This window comes from Mixophyes fleayi, chromosome 12, assembly GCF_038048845.1.
Source record: "Mixophyes fleayi isolate aMixFle1 chromosome 12, aMixFle1.hap1, whole genome shotgun sequence".
NCBI lineage: Eukaryota > Metazoa > Chordata > Amphibia > Anura > Limnodynastidae > Mixophyes > Mixophyes fleayi.
The window spans coordinates 32,341,696-32,367,551 of NC_134413.1; the positions used below are offsets into that span (position 1 = coordinate 32,341,696).

At 40.1% G+C, this 25,856-nt stretch overlaps 1 protein-coding gene across 1 annotated transcript in view; it reads right to left on the minus strand.

Moving 5' to 3' along the window:
• Window positions 1–22,850: 22,850 nt before the first annotated feature.
• Window positions 22,851–25,856, minus strand: part of PELI2 (pellino E3 ubiquitin protein ligase family member 2) — a 48,306-nt gene continuing 45,300 nt past the window's right edge. Inside the window, exons 5-6 of the mRNA XM_075192870.1 lie at window positions 25,093–25,281; window positions 22,851–23,745 (exon numbers count right to left, since the gene is read on the minus strand). Coding sequence (XP_075048971.1) covers window positions 23,179–23,745; window positions 25,093–25,281 — 756 coding nt within the window. The 3' untranslated portion in view covers window positions 22,851–23,178. The remainder of the gene's footprint in view (window positions 23,746–25,092; window positions 25,282–25,856) is intronic.

A 25,856-nucleotide genomic window follows, 5' to 3' on the forward strand; every position in this document is an offset into this window, starting at 1 on the left:
CACAGTAAACTAATAAACAAACTGGGTAAAACAGACAGAGGTGAGAAGGCCCTGCTCGCAAGCTTACAATCTATTGGACAATGAGAATTTGACACATGAGGTTAAGTCTACATTTTGCATTTTCGGCCCAGACAGACTGCAAAGGTAAAAGTGACTCCTAAGCTAAATGATCCTGTCACACAACAATGTTGGTCAGGGGGTTGTTGTCTTGTGTGAAATTGTGTAACGGGTGGTAATAGGGTAATGTAGTGAGGGTAAGAGAGTGGTTGAGGAATATTATAAGCTTTTCTGAGCAGGTGGAATTTCAGAGAACGCTTGAAAGTTTGTAGACCAGAGGAGTGTCTTATTGTGCGAGGGAGAGAATTCCATAGAGTGGGTGCAGCCCGAATAAAGTCTTGTAACCGGGAATGGGAGGATGTAATGAGGGTGGATCAGAGACACAGATCTTGTGCAAAACGGAGTTGCCGAGTTGAAACATATTTTGAGACAAGAGAGGAGATGTATGTTGGTGCAGCTTTGTTGATGGTCTTGTAGGTTAGTGAAAGTATTTTATATTGGATTCGGTGGAAAACAGGCAACCAGTGTAGAGACATACAGAGTGATTCAATAAAGGAATAACGATTTGCAAGGAAAAGCAATCTTGCCGCAGCATGCAAAATAAATTGTAGGGGTTTGAGTCTATTTTAGGGATGACCAGTAAGGAGGGAATTGCAATAGTCAATGCGGGAGATAAGTGCATGTATTAAGGTTTTTGCAGTGTCTTGTGTGAGATATGTGCGAATTCTGGAAATGTTTTTTAGATGCATGTAACATGATTTAGATGTAGAGTCAATAAGGGGAACAAAGGATAGGTGTGAGTCAAGGATTACACCTAGGCAGCGAGCTTGTGGGGTGGGATTTATGGTCGTGTTATCAACAGAGATAGAAATGTCAGGTATGCTCTTGTTGGTGGGTGGAAATATTATTAACTCTGTTTTAGAAAGATTAAGTTTGAGTTGGCGAGAGGACATCCAAGATGAAATGGCAGAAAGACAGTCAGTTACACGGGACAACACAGATGTCGAGCGATCAGGAGAGGATAGATAAATTTGGGTATCATTCGCATAGAGATGATACTGAAATCCAATGGAACTTATTAGATTTTCAAGAGAAACGGTATAGAGAACAGCAGAGGACCTAGCACTGAGCCTTGCGGTACTCCAACGGATAAAGGAAGCGGAAGCAGGAAAGGTGCATGATCAGAGATTAAGATGGTTTCTATGGAAGGGTTTGTGAGTACAGTGTTTACAGTAGTCAATAAAAGAATCTGGAGTGGAAAGTATAGGACTTGTCATTGTGATTTTGTAGGCTTTAAGGATGTACCATGTCATGGAAAGACTTGAATAACTGAAAGCCTTCTATCTGTTGAGACAACGAGTGAAGACTGATTTGACTAGTAGAGGATTATGAGTAGTGTTGAAATCACCTCCAATGATCAGGTTCGGGTATTGTGCTGCATTAGAAGCTATGAAATCTCAAAATAAAATAATTGGGAGCATTAGATGTCTAAATTTCAAAAAAGGTGAATTGTTTATTGGTAATAGAAATTTTAAGCGGATGTGTATGTCCTCCAGGTCTTTACTCTTATCACCTTTAGTGTACTGGAGCCGATTAGTCAGCAAAATCAAAACCTGGTGTATGGAGAATTGATGCAATCTTGCATCTAATTTTTTTCAAGGTGGATTTTTCAGTAGCAATCCAGTGGGTTTCTTGAGGGAGTACCATATCCAGGTGGAAGGATTTTAAGTGGGCCAAAACATGATTTACTTTTAATAGGGGATGTTGAGATCTGTCATATTCCATGATAAAATGCAAAAATTAATGTGCGTGTGTGATTCAGGGGTTACCAGTTATCCGATGACTTCATGTGGCTGCATTCTGAAAAATAGACATTTCTGCTTTTGGGGGATACACCTGTCCCAGTTCACTGTTCTACGTGGGAAAGAGTGGAGCCACACTGGATCCTTGATTCTTGAGATATTCATTGAGAGGAACTGGCAGTAAGCCATATTGCTGAGAAAACACAAGCATTTAAAACAAAACATTTATCCATGAGCTACCTTTTTTTAACCTTAATACTATTAAGCAATGTTTCATTTTGCCTACTTAATTGTAGCACCATAATCACATGTATGTGCTTTAGGGAAGACATCATAAGAGAGTTGGAGATTTTGAAGTTGAATTGTTGGCAATATTTGACAGTTTTGGTGGGTGTCTAACTGATTGAGGATTATCAAATGCAAATTATTTGCCAGCTATTGTGACTTGTAATTTCCAATCTGATATTTGAACCTATTTGACATGGATGAGTGTTGCAGGAGAGAAGATGCAATATTATGTGAGGGGCATCACCAGGGCAGTGACACCAATAGATCCTTGATGATTGCCAGTCATTGCCATCATCTTTTATTTATAAGGCACCACAAAGGGTCCGCGGGGCCTTATATAGAGCATGGGACAAAAAAAAAAAAAAGAACATTGTCTACAGGGCAGTACAACTCAAAGTGCAAATAAATACAAGTTTCAGCTGAGTACACGTCGATAGGGCAAAGAGGACAAAGCCAATTCCACAGCAAAGAGAGAAAGGGAGAAAGGGAAGGGGGTGAAGGGAGGTGGGGAGTGAACGTGGAGGAGGCTGAACCTATACCCAGCAGAGCAGGGACCACTAACAGGATCAGGACATTGATGGAAATGCATAAGTAAGAGAGGAGGAGAAACAAGATGTCAGATGTTGAATTGAAAGAACAGGAGGAGGAGTACACAAGGATCAGTAGGTCCTGCTCAAGGAAGTTTATAATGTAAAGGGAAGGGGGAGACTGACAGGAGACACAAGATGGAGAGATAGGGTGAGTGGACTAGAACTCTGAGGGGAATGATGACCAAGAGCTGGTAGTAGGAGGAACAGAGGAAGAATGAGGGTGAGCTACAGTGAGTTATAGTGTGGTTAGTAAAGAAGGATCGTGAAGAGGGGTAGAGGAGGGCAGGGTTTGTTTTACATGTGGAAGGATAGGGAATAGCCTGATTTAAAAAGGGAGATCAGTTCAGAAAAGGGGTGGTTAGCATGGGAGCAATTTTGAATGCAGGATTGAGACATGGTAACCAGATGGGAAGTTAGGCGGCATTCGCTGCATAACTGTAGAGGGCAAGAAGAGATAAGAATGGAGATGAGGTTGGAGAGGTAAGGAGCAGTGGAGTAAGAGAAGGCTTTATAGGTGAGGGTGAGGAGATTGGAGAGGATTCTGTAATGCAGAGAGAGCCAGTGCAGTGATCGAGAGAGAGGTGAGGTAGATATAGACTAGCGAGAGCGTACGATCAGTCGGGCATTGAGTATGGACTGAACAAGAGCAAGATGGGTGAAGGGGAGGCCAGTAAGGAAAGGGTTGCAGTATTATGACAGGAGGTAAGAAAATAGATGAGAGTTTTGGTGGCATCAATGAAAAGAAAGGGTCTGATTCAGGAAATATTGCAGAGGTTAAAGTGGCAGGATTGAACAAGGCATTGGATGTGGGGGGTGAAGTAGAGGGAGGAGTTGATGGTGACACTTAGGCTTAGAACAAGGAGAGAGTAGGAGATGTTCGTATTACCAATAGTGATGGAGAGGATGGGAGGGGAGGAGTCTTGAGGGAGGGAAGACTATAAGTTCAGATTTAGCCATATTGACTTTAAGGAAATGTTGGGACATCCAGGAGGAAATGGCGGTGAGACAGAAGGACACCTTAGTAAGGAGAGAAGGGGAGAGGACAGAAGAGAGGTAGATTTGGGTGTCATCAGCATGGCTCACCCAGAGAAAAGGTATACAAAGAAAAGCACAGAGGGCCAGAGATGGATCCCTAAGGGCCTCCTATGTGAAGTGGGAAAGGAGGAGTCAGAAGTAGAAACAGAGAAGGAGCTGTTAGAGAGAATGGAGGTTAACCAAGAGAGGACAGTGTCAGAGCGGCCAATGGGGCAAAGGATGTGCAGCAGAAGAGGGCGAGAAGGGAGTAGTGGCCTTTAGATTTAGCAGAAATAAAATCATTTGTGACTTTTGCTAGGGCTGTTTCAGTGAAGTGGAAATCATATTAAAGAGGAGGGAGTTGTCAGAGAGGTAGTTAGTAAAAGACTAGATTTACTAAGCTGCGGCAAGCAATCAGATTCTAGCTGTCATTTTGTAGAAAGTAATAAATAAATGAAAGCTAGAATCTGATTGGTTGCTATAGGCAACATCCCCACTTTTTCAAACCCGCAGCTTAGTAAATCTAGCCCTAGGTGTTTGAGCAATTTAGAAGCAACAGAAAGGAGGCAGAGGGTTGGTAATTGGACAACGTGGTAGGATCAAGATTCATCTATTTAAGAATGGGTGAGACTAAAGCGTTTTTGAAGGAGGAGGGGAAAATTCCAGAAGAGAGGGATAAGTTGATGAGGTTGTCTAGGTGGGAGCAAGCAGTGGATGAGAGAGATCTGAGGAGGTGGGAGCAGAGACAGACCTCCCATCCAGGGCCGGATTAAGGGAATGGAGGCCCCTGGGCTAAGGGCGTCTCCATTCCCCCGTGAGGCCCCCAATGTGAGCCCCCCCCCCCCCCCCAAGCGCTTACCTGTCACTGTAGTCCTCCGCCCCCGGCGCGCTGTAAGCTCCTTACTGAGATCTCGCTAGAGTTCACTCGCGAGATCTCCTCAGTAAACAGATTACTGAGCGCCAGGGACGGAGGACTACAGTGACAGTGCTCAGCTGAGGACTTTGAAGGGCCCCTTGGATGCCCGAGGTCCCTGGGCTATAGCCCAGTTAGACCTCGGGTTAATCCGGCCCTGCTCCCATCATATAGTTCCTAGGCCCTGCAGACCCACGAATGGACATTTCACAGCAATTCAGTTTCCACCCAGCAAAAAAGGAAGAGAATACAGCAAGACTTGTCTACACCAACCCTGTGTCACATTCAGCTTATAAAGTCACTGGGAAATACTGACATTACTGATTCAATAAGCAGAAATTTTATCTCAGGGAAGCACTAACTACATTTTCATCAACATTTATTCACATTACACCAGCATTTTCTAACTGGGATCAAACACTAATAAACAATACTGGATAATACAGACAGAGAGGTAAGAGGGCCCTTCTCACAAGCTTACAATTTGACATAAAGTTTGATACAAGAGATTAAGTGCAACAACTTGGTTCAGCCAGATTGCAAAGGTAATAAGTGCTTAGTGGGCTATATGATCCAATCACACAGCAATGGTGGTAAGGAGGTCAGAGGGTCGTTGTCTTGTGTGAACTGTGTCAAGGGTAGTACATTAGGGAGGTTAAGAGGGTGTTCAGGAATTTGATAAGCTTGCCTGAAGTAGTGGGTTTTCAGAGAACGCTTGAAGGTTAGGAGACAAGAGGTTCGTCTTTTTGCACGATGGAGGGAATTTATTTATTCTGAGACAAGTGAAGAGATGGATGTTGGTGCAGTTTCGCTGATGCCTTATAGGTTAGAAGTATTTTGTAAAAACATTAAAAAAAAAAAAAAAAAAAAAAGTTAAATTATTCAGGCAATTGAATATACAGGTGGGTGGTAGAGACCCTCTTGGGAGGGCTTACCTTGGACGTCTGTGCTTGGTTTTGGTGTTTTGAGGGTTGGTGCTGCCGTGACGGTTGTTCCGGGTGTTCCAGTGCCGGTTGTTGTTGGTTGTTCTCTTGTTTTTTCCGTGGCGCAACCTGTGATGGAAATAAGATGGGGAGGGGGGGAGGAGAGAACAGGTGAGATAGTATACACGATATCAGCTGGAGTGGTGGCTCTGCTGGAGTGGGAAATGTTTATAGCTTGTTTTGCAGTTTTTGTTTATAGCTCTTTTGCTTGGTTTATAGCTCTAGTGCCGTGTATACTATGATGATCTATGGAGTTCTCAGAGTAAGTAGCTCTTAGATGTGTGACGGGCAGGGGGGTTAGTTTGCCCTGTGTGGGTTTGGGGTTTAAATCTAGCAGGTATACTGCTAGCTAGTGTGTAGGCTTGCTTTTCTGTATTTATTTAAAATACAGCTATTGGGTGATCTAGTGGAGCAAGATCGGTTTATGTAGTGGCTTAAATTAGTGTTTCAATCTTCTAAGGGATTGAGATAAACGATGTGGTGAATGTAAATAATGTAAATAATGTGGGATAAGTGTAATGGTATGTGCTTTAGTGAAGGTGGAGATATGGGCTGTGCTATGTGTGGGGATATAAATGCTGTAAGTGAGGGGGATATGTGTGGCTTAAGGCTCTTAGAAGTGCAGATGGAGGGTGTTTTAGCGTTTCTGCTTCCGTGCTCTTAAAAGGGCAGTTCGTGAGGTGCTTGGTGTGGGATGGCTTCTCTGGGCAGGTTACCTCGGGTAGGCGGGTGTCTGCTGTAGGTAGGCTTTGGAATTGTAGCGCTGGACGAGCGGTCAGGGTGGCTGCGGCCTAGCGGCTTCCTTCCGTTGTTACTGGAACGCAAAAGCGTTCCAAATGCCTCACTTCCTGTATTGTTGTGGAACGCACAGGCGCCTGTGCGTTCCACTGCAGTGATGTGTTCTCCGCGTGTGCAACAATTGCCTCTGGTATGTTGGACCTTTCGTCGGACAGCTCGTTTTGTTGTGGGGCTTCTCCGCGTTCAGGTTCCTTTTGGTCTGGATGTAATGTCTTTGTGGAGTGTCTTATCCAACGCGTTTCGTCCGGAGACTTCGTCAGGGATGTGGCTTGTCTTTGGTAAGTGGATCTTTATATCCTAGTCTTCCATCTTTGTGTCCAATGGGTATACAGGCTTAGGAACCTCTATCTTCCTATATAACGAGACAGGCCACAGTGCAGACACAAAAGATAGAGAGATGTACAAAATCACATTGGGAAAAAATATATAGTATATATTATTGCGCAGTGTAGTTTGTAGACTAGACCGGGTCAGCAATCCTATAGTGTGTGTGTATTATATTAAAAAGTGCAATGTTGCACTTGGCAGTAAGTCACTTTGGAATGGCGCCCATGAAAAACCTGCATTTGACTCTGATGATTCACATTTTATATTTAGAAGCTCCCCCTCTGCAATCCTTCACTTCACCCTGGTACTACTGCATACTTGGTAATACTGGTAATTGAGGAAGGTATGGAGGGGTGTACTCCACTTTGCCCTTCACAATTATATACATGCAAGGGGAACTGAAGGTGCCATTCAAAAATAAACACACAGTTCCAGGTACAACTAATGTTAATAAACTTCCTACAAGTCTAGTAAAGATTGTGGGATATTATAATATACACAATCATAAAGACAAAAACATCACCAGTTTCCCCTCCAATGATGCCACTCTAGATTAAATGCTCCTTTTTTTACAGCCTGGAATAATATATTTCAGTTCTTACAACATTTCTTATGAATACCATTAAGAAAATATAATCATATCACAGAATCACAGACTGCATTCAAATGAGCCTCTTTCTATTACCATATATTGCAAGCTGTCTGTTCCTTTTTCATTTAAACATGTATAAAACCAGCATTGGTTTTCCTGCAGATTTAAAACAGATCATAATATTAGTGTCCAATAACAGAATTTCCAGGTGTTATGTCATGTTTGTTTTGTTACTTCGCCTGTTACAGCCCAGAAAATATATTCCTGTCTATTCAACAAGCTGCATTGAGCAAAGATGGAACTTCCTCAAATGCTAATGAACATACTGAGAGCTTCAGGCTAATATATTTCACAATTAGCACTGGCTTTTATAAGGTTACAGAATATATCTGATTGCATAGTATCTGAAAGGAAAACTGTTCCCTGCAGCTTTGCTAAAGGAGCCCAAACACTGTATGGTTTGGCCAATTTGGGCTTTTTAAGGCTTGTCAGCACAAGCCTATTGCCGATCCCAATGGCCTAGGTTTGATGATTGATAAGAACATACAATAACCTGATCAGACAATAACCATCATGATTGAAGTCATCATCTGACCAGACTAGTGGTTGTATTGCCTAGTTCTCTGGATGTTAGATATCATCATCACCATTGATTTATATAGCGCCACTGATTTCGCAGCGCTGTACAGAGAACTCACTACATAAGTCCCTTCCCCATTGGAGCAAGAGCGCGAGAGCGAGTGCGAGAGAGAGACTAGGGTCAATTTTGATAACAGCCAATTAACCTACCAGTATGTTTTTGGAGTGTGGGAGGAAACCGGAGCACCCGGAGGAAAGATATATATTGTTTTTTCGAGTCACATAACAAGGAGCAGTTTAGGATTTCCCTTCTCCCTCCATCTGTCACATGCTTTGCACAAAGACACACACAATTCACTGTATACACACACATAATAATATATATATATATATATATATATATATATATATATATATATATATATATATATATATATATATATATATATATATACACACACATATACATACATATATACACATACATATATATACACACACACACACATACATACATATACATACACACACACACACACACACACACATATATATATATATACACATATAGAGCTGGGGATTTAAAAGAAATAATAAAAAAATCACTTAAACTTTCCATACCATCACTTCTAAATTTCCAATTCAACTATTGGGGAGAACCAGAAAAAAAAAGAATTTGGTCTCAAGTGTTTCACGCAGTTTTCCCCCTTTTATGTCGATTACCAAATGCTGAATGAAAATATAGTTTCTGAAATTTCACGCTACATGTCCGAGTTTTCTCACAATAGTCCTATTTATCCACCTGAAATCTATAACAATGCTAATTTTCCTATACTTTGGGAAAGCATTCACCATCTATTTTAGTTTTCTTGGAACCATGAAGGAAGTATGGAGCTTGTGGCTGGAATAAAACTTTTGGAAACATGTGGGGTCCTGGTCCTTCATTTCACAAATATGGTAGGAGGCAGACTATACATATGCAGACTATACATATGCACATTCCCAATGGACGGGAGGAAAGTGGTGGCAATAAGTAGTTTGCAATACAAAACTACAAACTCGATTGGGCATAACAAACAGGTTTGTGCCACTGCTTTTATACTAGTTATTAAAACCAAAATATAAAGCATGCATATTTAGTTACTGTACTTCATACGACTTGCAAAGTCTCTCAGTGCTTCAACACAAGCGTCCTTCTCAAGACACGAGGAAATGGTAAAAAACAGCTCATGGCTGAGGCCAATCAAGAGTTTAAAAAAAATAATAAAAAAATAAAAATTTTATATAAATGTTTGATTCTTCCCCAACAATAAATATGTTTCTGACATATAAACGCATAAAAGGCAGTCAGGGCAGGAGTTAATCTGATTTAATGGACATCTTCCCATGATATCTGTCCAGTTACTACAGTAGGTACTCTGCTATGCACATGTCCTGTTGAAAGGATTCTCACACCTAGGTAAGCCATCTCCCCAAGCTAAGGATCTTATGAGATAAGCCTGTCACCAAATCAGATATGCAAGATTTGCTTAGGCATGTCATTTGGCTACATCTGTAACCTGTATGAGTACAAGATGAAGTGCTGAAAAGTTTAACCCCTTGCAAGACATCCAAGACACCTGTGTAGTGAAGGAGTTAATGACAGAACCCAAAAAACTTTTAAAAAGATTTATTAGGAATGAAATCGGTCAACAAATGGAAACCCCTGGTGTAGTAAGCACAAAGGAGGGTGGTGGTAGTAAAGATAAACTGACAGACAAAAAAATCCACCCCCCCCAAAAAAAATATATGAAGCGGAGTTTTGCTTTTCAGATTAACAAAACTCCTATCTGTGTTTTACTGTAAAGCTTACTAATATCCCATTCACACTGCCTAAAAAAAACCCAGTTTTTGCAGGGGCGAGCGGCAATGACCTGGGCCGAGGCTCAGTGTGAAAGGGGGTCAGTGCAAAATCCCGGGTCTGATCACCCGGAAATTCTACCCAGGAATTTTGGGAGGTTATTCCCATGTCAGTCCCGGGTCGCCTGCAGTGTGAATGTTGCATCCGGGGTTTTTCAACCAGAGTCTCACAAAAAAGCTTATTGGGGGGAATTAGGGACACTGGAGGATGATGTTGTTTCCAGGGTCTGATGAACCAATAGGCTGATCAGGCTGCAGTCTAGGGCGCTGGGACCTGGGGAAGGGGGACAGTGACTGCAGCAATTAAGAATTTTTTTTACAATGTTTTTTTGTTTTTATCCTGTGTACCGGGAGCAGCCCCTCTCCCCTCTCTCCTCTCTCCCCCCCTTCCTCCTCACTGACTGGCAAGCGTAGTGATATCATCAAGTCCTGACAGTGAGAAGCTGTGATGAGAGGAACTACCCAGAAGTCAGGTAAGTAATGATTTATGTTTATGCAGAAAGGGGGAGTGTGTGATGAAAGGGGGACAGTGTGTGCTGAAGGGTGGGCAGTGTGTGATAAAGGGCACAATGTATTCAGCGGGGCAGTATGATAATGAGCACAGTAATTTAATGGCAGGGGGTGGAGAAAAAGGGTCATGTATTGGCCACTGGGGGTTATTTCTGAGACATCTACGCATACATCCTTTTTACAAATGCCATAAATTGGCAAGTAGAAGGTATCTGGGAGGAGCAAAGGTGGCTGATGAATTGGCAGGGAAGCAGTCAATCAAGTTGGCCATCACCGATAATTCGCTGGAAGAACACGGTGATGTGTAGTGTTCAAATGTGAACAAAGAAACCATGAATATGTCAGCAGAGGAATTGGCAGACTCACAACCGCTGCCATCGGAACAGCCATCGACATAGCCGCAGAACCTGACGATACACTCAAACAGTAAGTTTGATGTTAACATTTTTAAAGTAAATTAAATATATGAAAGTGTAACATGACTAAACTAAAAACTAAAAGTAAAAAACATGAACACGTATGTGTTGTAACGTGAAGCTAGTGTGCAGGAGGGCGGAAGCCTCCAGCACATATCCACTTACAACACTATTTAATTTTGCAGCAAAATTCATTCATCCTCAGTGTCCCTAATGTATTTCATTTTCCTCATTTGTAGTTTACAATGTTCTTAAAAAGGAAGAATAAGCTAAATAAGATTGAACAAGCAACAAAATCCATGATCACAGTAATGTTAGAGCAGGTCAAGGAAATTGATGAGACTATAGCGGCCCAAAAAGACGCACGTCTCCAACACTTCATGGACAATGAGCGCAGGTTCCAGGACTCTTTCATAATGCAAAGAATGGGTATCCAGGAGTGGATTCTGAGGGAAACGCACAAATATATTATTATTATTATTATTATTATTAATAATATTTATTTATAAGGCACTACAAGGCATCCGCAGCGCCGTACAGAGACAAACAAAATCACAATACAATGGGAGACAGCACAGTACAGTAAACACAGCAACTCAGTACGCTCAATGCACAGCTAGAGAGGGCGGGGAAGGGGGAGGGAGGATCCAAAAACGACAGGGCCCAAGAAGGGGGGCGCGGAAGACAGGGAGACCCCCAGGGGGGAGGAGGGAGCGAAAGTGGACGTGGGGTGGAGGACCTTTGAGGAGGAGGGCTAAGTAGCTGGAGAGCAGAGTTAGAAGTGGTGGAAACAGGAGGAGAGATGGCCCTGCTCAGAGGAGCGTACAATCTAAGGGGAGGGGTGGACAGACAGAGAGACGCAGGGGAGAGAGGGATGGCTTATCCCATCCTACATAGATCGCCTTATCCCAAGAATTCAAGGACCTGCACTACCTCAACCTCCATACCACGCTGAGGGCTCTTACCCTTTATATAACAGAAGGCCACCAATATTTTCACCTAACCCAGCTACGCCACTAAACACCCCCACATCATCCTCCACAAATGGCTCCACATAACATTGAGCAGCCAGCTATTCCCCATAACCCAGAGTATCCGTCTAGTACACATAACCCTGAGTACCCACATTACCGTTAGTTATAGGTAATAAAAGTATGTACAGTAGAGTTATGTTTGCCTGTTTTTAAGGCAACAATATTTAAATGTTTTCTATATGTAAAAGGTTTATAATGTAAGCACTTGAAAAAGTGTTATTTTGCACATGTCTAAACTGCATATTTGTATAGATTTTTTCACTTTTATAATATTCTGACCTTTTGGAAAAAAAAACCAAACATGCACTTTTTGATTTATAATGCTACATATGACGTAATATGTACCCCTTTAAACCCCCCCAAAAAAACAACCACCTTGAATAAAAATATTTTGTTCAGGTAACTTTGTCCACTCTACTCGATTAGTGATGATAGATTGGCAGTGATGATGGAATGAGTTCCCCAGAGGTATTTGTACATTCTCCCTCATAAGTCGTAGAATCCACAGACAGCACATATAGTTCAGAATCCTGTACGCTCCACTCTGGTAGAAACTGCTCTCTGTATTTCACAAATATTGTGTAAAATACAGCAAGCAGCAACTACATGTGGCATACATTTGGTATCAATGTCAGTGCGTCTTATTAAACACCGCCAACATCCTTTCAAACATCCAAAGCCATTTTCTACCACCATCCAAGCAGAGCCGAGGGTATGGGTGAAGCGAATTTGTGCCGCAGAAAGTTGCTGTGTGAAGCCCTTCATCAACTATCGCCAAGGGGTAAAGCTGCATCGCTGATGAGGTGTACTGGGATCTACACTGCATTCTTGGTCTTGGATTTCTGCCTCACCATTTTTCAGCCAATCAAAGCTCCTCTTGTGATGACAAGGGCAGAGCGAGGTTCAGCATGAACAGTATGAACAGTATGAACAGTATGAATGTGATCGACCCAGAAAATTCCCGGGTACAAAGTGCAGTGTGAACAGGGTCTCTGAACTGGGATGCTCTGCGACTCGGCAAAAACCTTGAGGGACAGTAATCGGGAAAGTTGTATAAGAGCATTAAAAATCCCCCCAAAAAACCAACCACAAAAAAACAAAAAAAAACAAAAAAAAACAAAAACAAATTAGGCGGTAGCTAGCAGACTACACACGTTTCCTTAATAATATGGAATTTTTCTCCTGACGACTGAGTGGTATAATTTGAGTAATTGAAAAACGTTTTGCTGTAATAAACACAGCAAGCTTCAAATGCCTCTAAAAACATATTTTAGTGTATAGTGATAGCTTTATTTTATCCATATAGTATTTGAAAACTGTTCCGAGCCATTATTTAAACCAGTGTCCTATTATGCATTTGATGTTTTCGAGGTCCCTATTTGCATACCCACATATATTAAGCATAAACAAAAATGTTTAAACGTAAAAAAAACAAAAACCAGAAACTTGGCTTTTTACATTTGCAAGTAAAAAGATTAGAGTTCCAGCAGACTTTGTACCCACAGTGCTTTGAGTACAGGATTTCTTTTCCATATACTACTATACTAGATAGTCCTCTTTCACAACTTTTGAAAGTACCACATAAGCGCTTGTGCAGTTAACACAGAGGAAAACCCTTCAATAGGATATCAAGTATTACATTTACTGTACGGATGTTTTGGGTCCTCTATTCTGACAACTAAAAGCTCCATACTACTGAAAAGTGGTCAGTACAGATGGGTAAATAACATTATTAGCAGTCCTAGAGATGCGGTCATTATTCCCAGTATAAGTGGGAGAGTCCAGGACTAGCTGGGGGCCAGCACACCAGATTGGGGATTGCTAAAAATTCCTGGAGTGCTGCTGGAATTTTTCCATAGTTATCTAGGGTTTGTTCAGATTCAGCACATGTATTCAGTAAACATGGGTACAAAGATAATACACTTGGTAATTAAACGTTCATACACCTATGGATCACACACACACACACACACGTTTGCTCACAAGTGCTAATGGGGTAAACACCCTATTTTGTAGCATTTAGATCTTTGTAAGCTTTCCCACACCCACAGGTGAAACACACAAGTGTATTTAGTGATGAATGAGGGGAGGGCAATTTTAAACTGTGCAGGATTAATTGCTCCATACTGTACGGCTACAAATGCACTTGACATATGTCGTCATCCATCTCACTGTGGTACACACACGCGCTCATTGTCTGCTCCTGAGAGGCTTTCTATCAAGAATTTTGTAAGTCTAAACAAGTGATGGCTAACCTGTGACACTCCAGGTGTTGTGAAACTACAAGACCCATCATGCTTTTCCCGCTATCAGCTATTTACCTACTGGCAAAGCATGCTGGGGCTTGTAGTTTCACAACACCTGGAGCGTCACAGGTTAGCCATCACTGGTCTAAACCTACAGACTATCAATTGGAGTCTGGCCTACTTATAGCTAGTTATTCCATATCCCTAGTTTTGTGAGAAAGGCTTTGCACAAAATATTTAAACATGTACAAACCATACACGAAACCATTCTAGGAACACTTTCAATAACAGGGATAAATAATAATTTAAAAAAATAGTAAGATCAGAGGTTTTTGATACAAAAGTACTTATAACCACCACCTGGAAGGAAACCTTTCCTTTGCTCCATGATAATTTTTAAAGTCAATCACGTATATGTCTAAATGGGAAGCAGAATTATTGCTTCAAATTTACTGCCTATCCGCTATTGTCACCAACATGCAAGAGTTCTAGTAGCAGAAGGGTGTTAGCATCTTTAATATCTTGTATTCAACATCTGTCACTTTTTTTTTTTTTTTTTTTTTAAACAGCACGTGTTGCAATGTTTAACAAGTCAATTGTCATTTTTCTAGAATGTCCTTCTATAACCTAGTCTTTCCTATTGCTACCACTGCAAGGCACAGTCTCAAGCCCGTAAGAGGGTCACCTGATCTGAATCAGAGCCCGCTCTCAAAGTACATTATGGCAGAGGTGGGAGCACATGTTTGCTGATAAGGGATGTTCACAATCCTCCCTGCTCACTACAACAGGTCATGTGATGGCCATGGTAGTAATGACTAATTACAAGCTTAAAGAAGAAAACAAAAATTGCCACAATGCATCTTCTTACAGTAAGCCTGGGATTTAAGTTTAAAAGAAAAAAAAAATATTTGCGAGTACAGCTTAAATGATATAGTAATAAGGTTCCTTCAAGTCTATGCTAAAGTTATTCCATTAGCTTCACCTCCAACACAGGATGTGGAAAGTAAGCTTTGATGGTTTGGCCTAATGAGTATTGGAACTAGACTTTTGTACAATCTATTCAGTCACAGCTTACATTATGGATTAAACATGTCCACACAGATCATTCTAACTTGTAAGCTTGTCATATTTTTCTAACACAGTTCAATGGGCATTACCAGATTATGGCACTTTCCTAGATGTCATTTATAAACTTCAAATTCTCATAATCAAGAAACAAGCCTGCTTGATCAAAGATATTTAGGGAAAAAAAATGAATAAATGGAGCCTTGGTTCATATATTGATCACCTTAAAACATTTCTAAAGCAGACTTCTTTGAAGAGGAATCCCATCCTTGATATGGTCAGCCAATCTTTATTCACACTTCATTATTTTTTTCTCTTTCCAACTACTCATCGTCTTGTAATACTGAATTGGTCATTTTCACATTGATCTTTAGCATATGAAGCTTTATAAAAGCATTCATTATGTAAGTTTATACTCTGATTATTGGCATGTACCTATATAAGTACCCAAGAAGACAATATAAAACGTGGACTGCTGGTAGAAAAAAATAAATAAATAATATTAATAAGCTTTGTTCTGTCCTAAAGAAAAGTAAATTCACTTCTATGAACAAAGGACACGACCCATCTAATCACAATTCTTTAACACTACATACAATTGGAGAGTAAAATTAGTCTAAAAGTGTAGGATTTGGATTTTGTTTACTCTGGTTTGTAAAAAATAAAAAAAAATAAAAAATAAAAAAAAAAGTAGCAAATATTTCAGCATCACGTTTTGTCAGTTCTTCAAAAGCACGATTTACACAACATCCTGTCCTGCAAATTGTTTTATTTAGTAGTGATAAATGAGAACAAGCATAAATTGTTAACAGATGAAAAAGAAGGTTGACCTGGACCGAAGTCTAAATCAAAGAGACAATGAAAAGCAGGAATCTTTCTGAAATGTAAACACTATATTCTATTTTCATACAGCTACTTTGCAAAGTGCATCGTTAGAAGTTCAGTGACTTACAATATCAAATCCCTATTAAACTAAAATCAGAAAAGAATGAAATCATACATCTGGATCAACCAATTAGCTGTAATAAATAGCAAGATAGGAGAATCAAAAGATCATTTAGAAACAGGCTGGTTTTTGTCAAACAAAATGCTTCCTGTACACGTGTGTTGAGTGCATAGATTCTGGTGCCTTTATCAAATCTGTAAGACCCTTCGTTCGCCAAATTGAATCTTCCCCTATGAATTTGTTTCAGTGACATACAGTCTGCGGACACACATGGAGTCCGAGTTTTTACAGAAATCTCCATTCATTTTTCCCTTGCATCCCATAGAGGTGCGCAGAAAGGCAGAGAATTCTTACCATAAAAGCCGGCATTATGAACATCTGAACACTGAAATGTTCAGCGGCAACTCAAGCTGAACTGAATCTGCCCCATAGTCACTTAACTTGAAGTATCTGGCTCACCAGCTATAAGGATTTGAACTACTAGGTCCATGAAGTTGCTTTTCCAATTTGTAGAGCAACATTAACTGAAGAGCTACAAGTTGTTTGAAAAGTAAGTTTTGTGAAGGCCTCAGTAAGGGTCAGTCTCCCCAAAATGTACACAAGAGGCTGCATTGAAAAAAAAATAAAAAATATAAAATATATAAAGTTGTACTTTGAGGATTTTTTTTTTTTTTTTTTATTATTTTTTTTTTTTTGGAGAGGCCAACACTGCATTGAGGACCAAGTTATTGCCCGTTATATGATAAAATGATAAAGTAGTCTTAACAAAATGACCCATCCCCCCACAAATTTAACATTCTAAAATGGAACACTGAGCAGCTAATTGAAAACGAGCAGAGCGAGATCCCATTCTCTCCCTTGTACACCGTTCCCTTTATTAGCCTCTTACATCATGTTCCACCACCCACCATACCGATTACCAAAGCAATAGTACTAGTTTCTAGAAACCTTTTACCAATTAAAAAAGATCTCAATTCTGCTGCTATTCACAAATTTAGGCACCACACTTCCTGAAAAATACAACTATGAAATGGCACAAGATGGTAAAATAAACAGATCAAAATAATTTAAATGTATAGTGTAGAACACAAAGTGGCCCCACATACAATTACAACACCTCCATGTACTACCAGATTAGCACTGGTGTCCTGTTAAGGCTGTTACTGCCTCTACACTAATCACAAGCTTTAAAGGGGCATGATTAGTTTAACATGTATCTAGGCCTGCTTCAAATGGGCAGACCATTGTAATTCTATATATGGGAGTGCCCCTACTGCCAAGTCTCCTGGTTCTGGCTGCAGTAGCAGAATATAAATCACACATATGCCATCATAGAAGGAGAACCCAGAGTTCTGGCTACAACTTTTGTTACAGGTTAGCTTGTGCTTAAACAGTCTGTAGACAACAGCATAAAGGGAGCATGCTCAAACAATTTATAACTGCGCCTTTTCCAATAAAATATAATGGTTTAATCGGACATGATTGTGAGGTTTTAAAAACGTACATCCCAGATATTTTGTTTTTTTATATTGTATAAATATGCTTCTCTACCTGTGCATAGGCCATAGGGTGGGACTCTGACCAGTCTTTATTCACAATTACTTGTACTGTGGTTGCAGTAAATCAGAATCAGCTTTCATAGAGGCGAGGCAGGGTGTAACCTCAAAATATATTCGCTGCAACCGCTTACAATGAGTGCTTGCGACTGTTTTATAAATAGAAATACACACTGCCATTACCGTGCAACCCAGAAGGTGCCAACATGGCCTGGTAGAATTCAATATCCGTCAATAATACCTTTACCCACCAGTGTAGTATCCAAGTTAGTTGTTTCTTTACGGCTGCAATAGAGGAATGGATGGATACCACTGCTGATATAGCACATATAACCTCACAAAGTGTCACCAGGACCTTTATAGACCATCGAGTTAAGCAAACAGGTCTCTGACATTTTCCGGACACTGACTTAAATACATGGAAAGCACACCAAGAACGGATCCAATGCCAGCAAAGAAAGTGGTTCACTTGTATTCCTGCACTAATAGTATCAGCAAAAGGCTCATACTCTCGTTGAGCGTATATGCTCTTACAATACTTTTTTTTATTTATTCCTTCTGACCTACCCGGAATCCTGGTCAAGTTTTCAGCAACTTTCGCTCTCCATACAATGACATAACATACTAATTTGTATGCACTTTGCATTGCGTGCACAGCTGTGTGAACACTGTGCAAACGGGAGTCCCCTTGTAAATAGATTGAGACGGAGGCAGCTCTAGATGTGACAATAGTAGTGGTGAAAGCCATGCACAAAACTTATTCTTTACCACCAACAGCACCTCACCTACCTCTATTAAAACTATATACGGTATATCCCAGGTGGCAATGGCAGCCTGTTTATTAGGCTGCTTTACACTGATCCATTACGTTTGTATGTCAACAGTAAATGACATAGCTCCCAGCTGATTTTGAATATTACAATTTTGATTATTTCACTTCCCAACACACAATTAGAAATACTTCCTATGAAAATCACACTAAATGCATTTGTCCCCTGTAGTCTGCACATTTTAGATATCTAAAGGGTTACCCCAACATGTACCCTTGCTTTCATTACTCACCTGTCCCAGAAGGAGGTAGAACAGTTTAAATGGAACATCCCAATAGGCAAAAAATGGTCTCCCAGGCAGATTAGCTCATTGTCAAACAATAGAAACCTCCTAGGCGCATCAAATATACTTAAGTGGGAGGTCTGAAAGTGTAGAGGCCTGCGCTTTGTTTTTTGTCTGTTAAACTCTCTGGTCAGATTGTTATTAATCTTTTGATTAAAATTTGTCTTATTTTGTGCTAAAACACTTCGTACAAGATAACTAAACTGCGGGTTTGAAAAAGTGGAGATGTTGCCTATGGCAACCAATCGGATTCTAGCTGTCATTTATTTAGTGCATTCTACAAAATAACAGCTAGAATCCGATTGGTTGCCATAGGCAACATCTCCAATTTTTCAAACCCCCAGTTTAGTAAATATACCCCTTAGTCTGTGAAATACCCCACTTAAGTACATTTGATGCACCAAGGTGGTTTCAACTTTATGTCTATGCTTTATAGGATTAGATGTTTCCTATATTTTCCCCTACCTGGCAGCTCTCACCAAATGCACAGGGGAGCACAGATAAAGACCCCTCTACTCTTTACCAGATTAGTTCATTGTTTTGCCTGGAGATACAACAGAGCTGCTGCATAAATACTATTGGTTTTAATACGCACAACTGATCTTATTTTTTGTCATATCTAAGGAAAACAAACCTAAGCAAAACTTGGATGAAAGTGGGGTTCACCTTTAATAAATTGCACATCCTCTTATATAAGGTAATATTCAGGGGAGAAAAGTTTTGCTCACACACAGAGTTATCTGCTGCAATATTAAACAATTGGCCTCCAAACAGCTCCGTTCGTGCTCAGATCGGCAAATGATCAAATATTAATAAATGTAGTGATCTTCTGGCTGCACTAACAGTCCCTGTGACACCCAGATAGATACAGTTGGTCGGAGATTGCACACAATGGCTGGATCCTATCCAACATGGCAGGTGATCGGGATCTGTACAAGTGTTTTCTTGCATTAAGTATGACACTTCACACACAATCTTGCAGAATTGGTTTGGGACACATTGGACCTTTAGGTCAGTGTTCCTGTGATCTGGTCCAGATGGACCTCTAACAGTGCATGTTTTCCATATCTCCAAACTGGAGAACAGGTGTAATAATTATTGACGGAGTCAGTATAAGCGCCACAGGTGGTACCAATTAATCTCTGGAGAGACCAGGAAAACAAGCACTGTTAGCAGTCCAGGAGCACTAGATCTGGACCTAGAAGGATGACTGTTACAGACAACGATTTTATTTTAGAGAATGAAAATCACCCAAAAAAATATAAGTCTGAATTCCTATCCTTATCTGTACTATTATACATATGTTGACGTGCAATCCGCCAAAATTCTAACTGACAAATAAATTTAAGATCCACAAGGCATCTTCTTGATGATTCTATGTAACCCGCTGTATCTTGGGATACTTTGTCTGGGCCAACTGGTTTCTTGTAAAAGTTTGAAATAAAAAAATAAAAATATAGTTGAAAGATTAAATCTTCTAACCCCGACAATGCAATTACTACACAACAAAAAAAAAAAAAAAAAAAAAAAAAAAAAAAAAAGGAACACAGTACTGATTTTAGCCAAGTAATGGGGCATTAGCCAGATTTCTGACAGCATATAATTATGCATTTCAGACCAACCTCGAAAATTAATATAACCAATGTCAACCCATAAAGTGCTTCCTAGTCCACTGCACAGTTTTACCGTTACTATGGTAAAAATATGCGCTCAGATAATTGAATCCCCCCCCCCCAATAACGTACTGTAGCATTCACCTCAAACTTTAAAACATGAACGTCTTACAATCAAATACTAGTGGATGCATATCTTAAGACAGGACATCATGTTAAGGAGATAATTATGGCTCTGGACACAAACTAAAAAGCTGAAGCAGAGTACCGAATCAATTAAAGTATCAAGAGAGGAGTCAGGTCAAGCGGGTAAAACCCCATCTAAGGTAATGAGATAAACTGCTGCCCAATTCTAGCATTCGCACAATGGAGATATAAAATATTTAGAGCTCAGATGCAAAGCCAGTTCCCAGGTACTTCTGTGAATAGACATTACAGTTCTGCCCAATGTGTACACAAGAAAGGGCCACTAAGCAAACAAGCGGCAAATTGTGCGATTGGTGGAGTTCCTAGACTTCAATGCTTCTTCTCATCAGTCCTTTCCTATGCCAATTGGCGCTCTGGCACTTGCCAAGGATTAGAAGAGTCATTCTGTACAAATGTCAGAAGAATAAGTTATTAGAATATAAACCGTAGAAATTAGGATCAGGTTATTAAAGTGATACTGGGTAGGTTATCCACTAAAGATACAAGTAGATGGATTCAGTCTTATGTAAGGATTATTTGTAGGTTGGCACTACCACACTAGGGCTTTCTAGCAGTCCTTACATGACGGATGTGAAACATAGGGACCATGAGCAGTTGTGATTATATAGTGACATTCAGCAGTCATGTGGGTTTTTAGCAACAACTAATGACCCAAAGCCATGCTTGTTGGTTAGACAGTATGCAGACTTTAAAGATAATATTGTACACTCATTATCACTGCATAGATAATACCTCTCTGAATCAACCAAAAACAACACCCCCCAAAAACAAAAAAACAACATTCAACCAGGGAATTACTTACAGGAACCCTCCCAAAAAGCAAAATGGGACAAAATAATAGAAGTAAATAAAGTACTTGCATTGACTAGTGAAACTAAAGACCAAACAAAAGACAAAAAAAAACTAAGACAAAAAATAGTTCTCACTCAACTGTATAATAAAAAGTAAAAAACACAAAGATAGACCATAACAAACAAGTATTCTGTCACTTGTTTTAAAGTTCATAAAGAGGACAATATTTTCCCTTCAATACATATGTAGGTGTGAGGACAGATGCTCTTTAGGAAAATGGCTGCCATTCCACCGAGAGAAATAATAACTAAACGGTCCCGTGACAGGGGATTGCAGGACATTCTGCAACTGAAAGATTACATGACACATCATTGCTTACTCCATCTACCATGAACATTTCTATAGTATTCATTTCCAAATAAATATAATCATTAGATTTCCAAACACGTTACAAACCATTAATCTGCTCTTATATTCCAGATATAATGGGTGCCCCATTGTTCTCCTACCCCAGTTTGCTTCATCACAAGACACCTCAAGCTGTGCCCAACTTTATTTAAAACTAAACGGAGTATAAATTAACAGAATTTGATGGACCTTATTTGCAAATGGGTACATTCATTCAGAGAACTAGTCAGTTTAAATGAAAAAGATACAGATATTGGAAAACATTTAATCAGGTTGTATTCAGAAGAATTGCATTTGTTTGCTTTAAGCCCTGTGATTAAGCCCTTTTCCTGCCAGACCAACCACAACAGTTGCTCAACCCGTGGAGCATGTATTACTGACAGACTACCTGAGCCTTACCCAGAATTCTAAGCGCAATTCAGCTTGTCAACTAACTAAAAAACAGACGTTTACTGCATTGGCAAACAAACAAATACCCATCTGCTTTTTGTATACCTATATTAACATTGTACAGACAAAATGTAGTCCAGTACCTGGTAACCACCAAGATTTAAAGGGGGAGGGACATTGCAGGATAAAAAAAAAAAAAAAGTTGGGAGACCCTGCCCTAAAAAGGCACTGCAGTGTGATTTTGCCTCTAACAGAGGGGTTCATCGCTATAATGAAACCATTTTCTCTGAGGTACTTTGTGAAATATTAAAGTACCTGTCCCTTACACCAGGGGTTCTCAACCTTTCTGAATTACTTTCACCCTTATAACAACATTTACCAAGTTACCCTGAGTGTGTGTCCACTTATCCCATGTACCCCCATAAGAGTGTTAAATTTATTTGAAGTACCAAAGCACTGTGTGTAGACATACAGTAAATAGCAAGCAAACCCCCTTATAAATCAGGCTGAAGTACCTCCTGAATTTCCTTGGAGTTGAATGTACCAAAGATTGAAACTCTGGCCTACGCTCAGTGGAGGTAGCCATTTTGTGGCCTGAAACACAATTCAACCTATCAGGCTCAGGAATATTGGTTCAACACTCTGTGTGTAGGTAACCGTACACAAGCAGCTGCAACAACCCACCGTTACCAAAAACAAACAAAATACAAGGTGAAGGTGGATAATTTAAGGAATGTTTGCGAACTGCAAATTAGCTGCTAAACAATCCTCTTTTAAACAAAAGTTTGCATTAAAATGGATTTACAAATATTACCTAGACCAAAGAGAAGGAAAAGAAAAAAAAATGTATGTTGCTGGTACATATGCCAAAGCATTGACATCTGATCAATTTGAGGCCACAAAATATTCTGTCATTTGATCCCCTTTAATAAAGTTATAAAAAAGTAAATTTTAGTATTAGTGGTGAAAATTTCACAGTATTTTCTCTTTTTTGTTTCATTTTTATTAACAAAATGTTATTATGGTCTGTTATAAATAGCTTAGTCAACAGGGCCTTGGAAAATAAGTTTAACACAGCTTTCCTCGCCAGTCAGTTGTGTTGCGCAGAAAGGGCAAGCAGCGTGAAATGCGTGGGTGCCATGTGGAAGTGGGATTTGAGACCAGTATTTGGCAGATTTCTCGGAGCTGACATGTCCACAAGGGCTGAACGCATGGGTAGGAGGGCCAGCGTCCACATAAAATCCAGCTTCGCAGCCAAGCCAGAGAGGCACATAGGGACCAATTGTTCTGCACATTGGACATTCCCTCTCGTTGGCTTCTGTATCACTCCGGTGACCCCAGTTGTGATATCCGTGCACATGACCACAGGTAAGGTAAGCCCAAGGTTGCTTCTCTTCTACTACATCCTTGCGGTTAATACTAGGAAAAGCTAAAGTGTTTAATCCAACAGGGCACTGAGGCCTCGCCGCATTTATCTCCTGTCTTAATGCTTCAATGTGTTTCTGAGTTGGAGTGTGAAACAAGCCATCCGCTGTTCTCCAGAGTAGGGTCGCTCCGCATAAGTCAACAAGAGAACCATCTTGAAGAATGTTGGTTTCATTTTCCACCTAGTACGATAAGAAAATTGATTACCTCATTAGAAGTGCAATTACTTTATTCTTTGCACAACAGTGTAATTAGTAGTATGATCACAGCTATATTTGTAAACCTGGTCATAAGGATCAATACGCTCATCAATCACTTTCATTCATGTGATAATGCATTCCCTATTGTAGGTTATACACACAAAAGCACTTTGTTTACAGAACATCTAATAAGTCACAGAAATCCATGGCTCCTTCAAGATCAGTAATAAAATTAAAATAGGGATGTATTATTCATTATAATACAAATGTTTACATCTGAGCTCAGTTTTCAAACATACTTCCAGTAGTTTTACACAAACATCACTTGTATATAGTATACCAATAACAGACGCCATTGCTCTGTAGACAAAAGTAGGGCATGTATAAACGTAGATCAATACAGCCAGTAGAATTGACATAGCTGACATGAGGATTAATAAAAAGAAATAAAAAAAACACCAGATTTTTGGGACATTAAAGGAGTGGGAGAGTATCAAAGTTTTAAAAGTGGGTACATTCATAGGGGAGATTCTATAAGCCGTGAAGCGTCTCCGGAACGCCCACGACACGCTCCGCGGCAGAGATTTGCCAGAAATCGCCACTAATTTTTCCTTGCACCTCTATAAATGAGCGGAGATTTCTACCGTAATTGGCGGCAATGTGCGCAGCGCGATGTCCGCTCGCCACATCGCCAACTGAATTCACCGACATACAGTGGATATGAAGCATAGCAAAGAAAACAGATCAACAGAGGAAACTAATATATTAAGAGACTAGGTTACATATTTAGAAGATGCAGTAGTGGATGCTTTGGTAAGGTATGGACTATATTTATCATTTTATTGTGTCTGGTGGAGGGAGATTGTGTAGGATATAGACAGCGGCACCTTAAACTGCTGGCGAGTTGAACCAATTGTACAGTATGGAACAAATTCTCTCTCGCACAGCCCATGACTAGTGGCAACTGTTCCCCAAATAACTTTTTTTCTTCTAGTAACTATTTACTGAAAGAGGTGGCTTAGTACAGGCGGTTTCCGAGAGCTTTTTCTATACAGTGCTAATGTAATTTCTACCCCTTCTATGGCATGCCACACATTCTACATTGTGTATAACGGATAATGTCAATTATAATGTTACTTCAAAAGTTTTATAGGGATACCAGAAGTCAGCGAGTATAAAAAGGTAACAAGGACACACGTTTTTCCTAAAAACACACGGTTAGTGACGACAACGGAATTCAATTCATACAGCCAATTTAATCACTTACATCAGGTTATAACGTGGAATACTTACAGTAGACAATATACTACAAATAACATTTAAACGTACTAGCTTTCCTCTCTGTTGAGCGGATCTGGTTTCTCGCAGAGTGTACACATCTCCACAGACAGAGATTTCCCTCCATACACCAGGCTTCGATTCTTCAGTGAAACCTCCCTTTGGATGCATTACAAGAACACCATTTGTGGTCAATCCATCCATGTGGCCATCAGGATTCTTCCATTTAGCTGCTTTCTCCTAGAAGCGGAAAACCAACATGGTCAATCTTGGGTACCGCCGTGCTTTAGAAGGAAAATTGGAAAAGGGAAGTTTTCCTTTACAATGCAGCGCCGCTTAAAATTTAATCGCCGAACACGCGGGTGTTGAAGAACCCGCATGTTCATACATTTACCCCCAAATCACTGTCCTTGACAAACAGGCTAAAAATCTGTAAAACCCAAACAGTAGGACTATTGTAGCAAACCATTACACAAACACGCGGCATATTTCCTAATGATATATATTGTGAACTCAGTTAATAATACAGATTAACCTTAATAAAAAATAAAAAAAAGGCTTCATGCACATCTAATACATCTTTGCTTGTGAATAATGCTGGGGGTATAATTCTGTAGTAATTAGGCTATTCAATTTCCAGTTTTTAGGTGTTGGTGGGCGTTTCATCCAAGACGTATCCAAATAGCCAAGCAACGCAATACTCTCCAAGACTTTTAGAAATTTAAAAACGAAGACACTCAGGAAAACAATCCTAAAAGAGGAACAACATTGACCATGGACACTGGCTGGCACACACCAACTAGAAAAAGGTATCT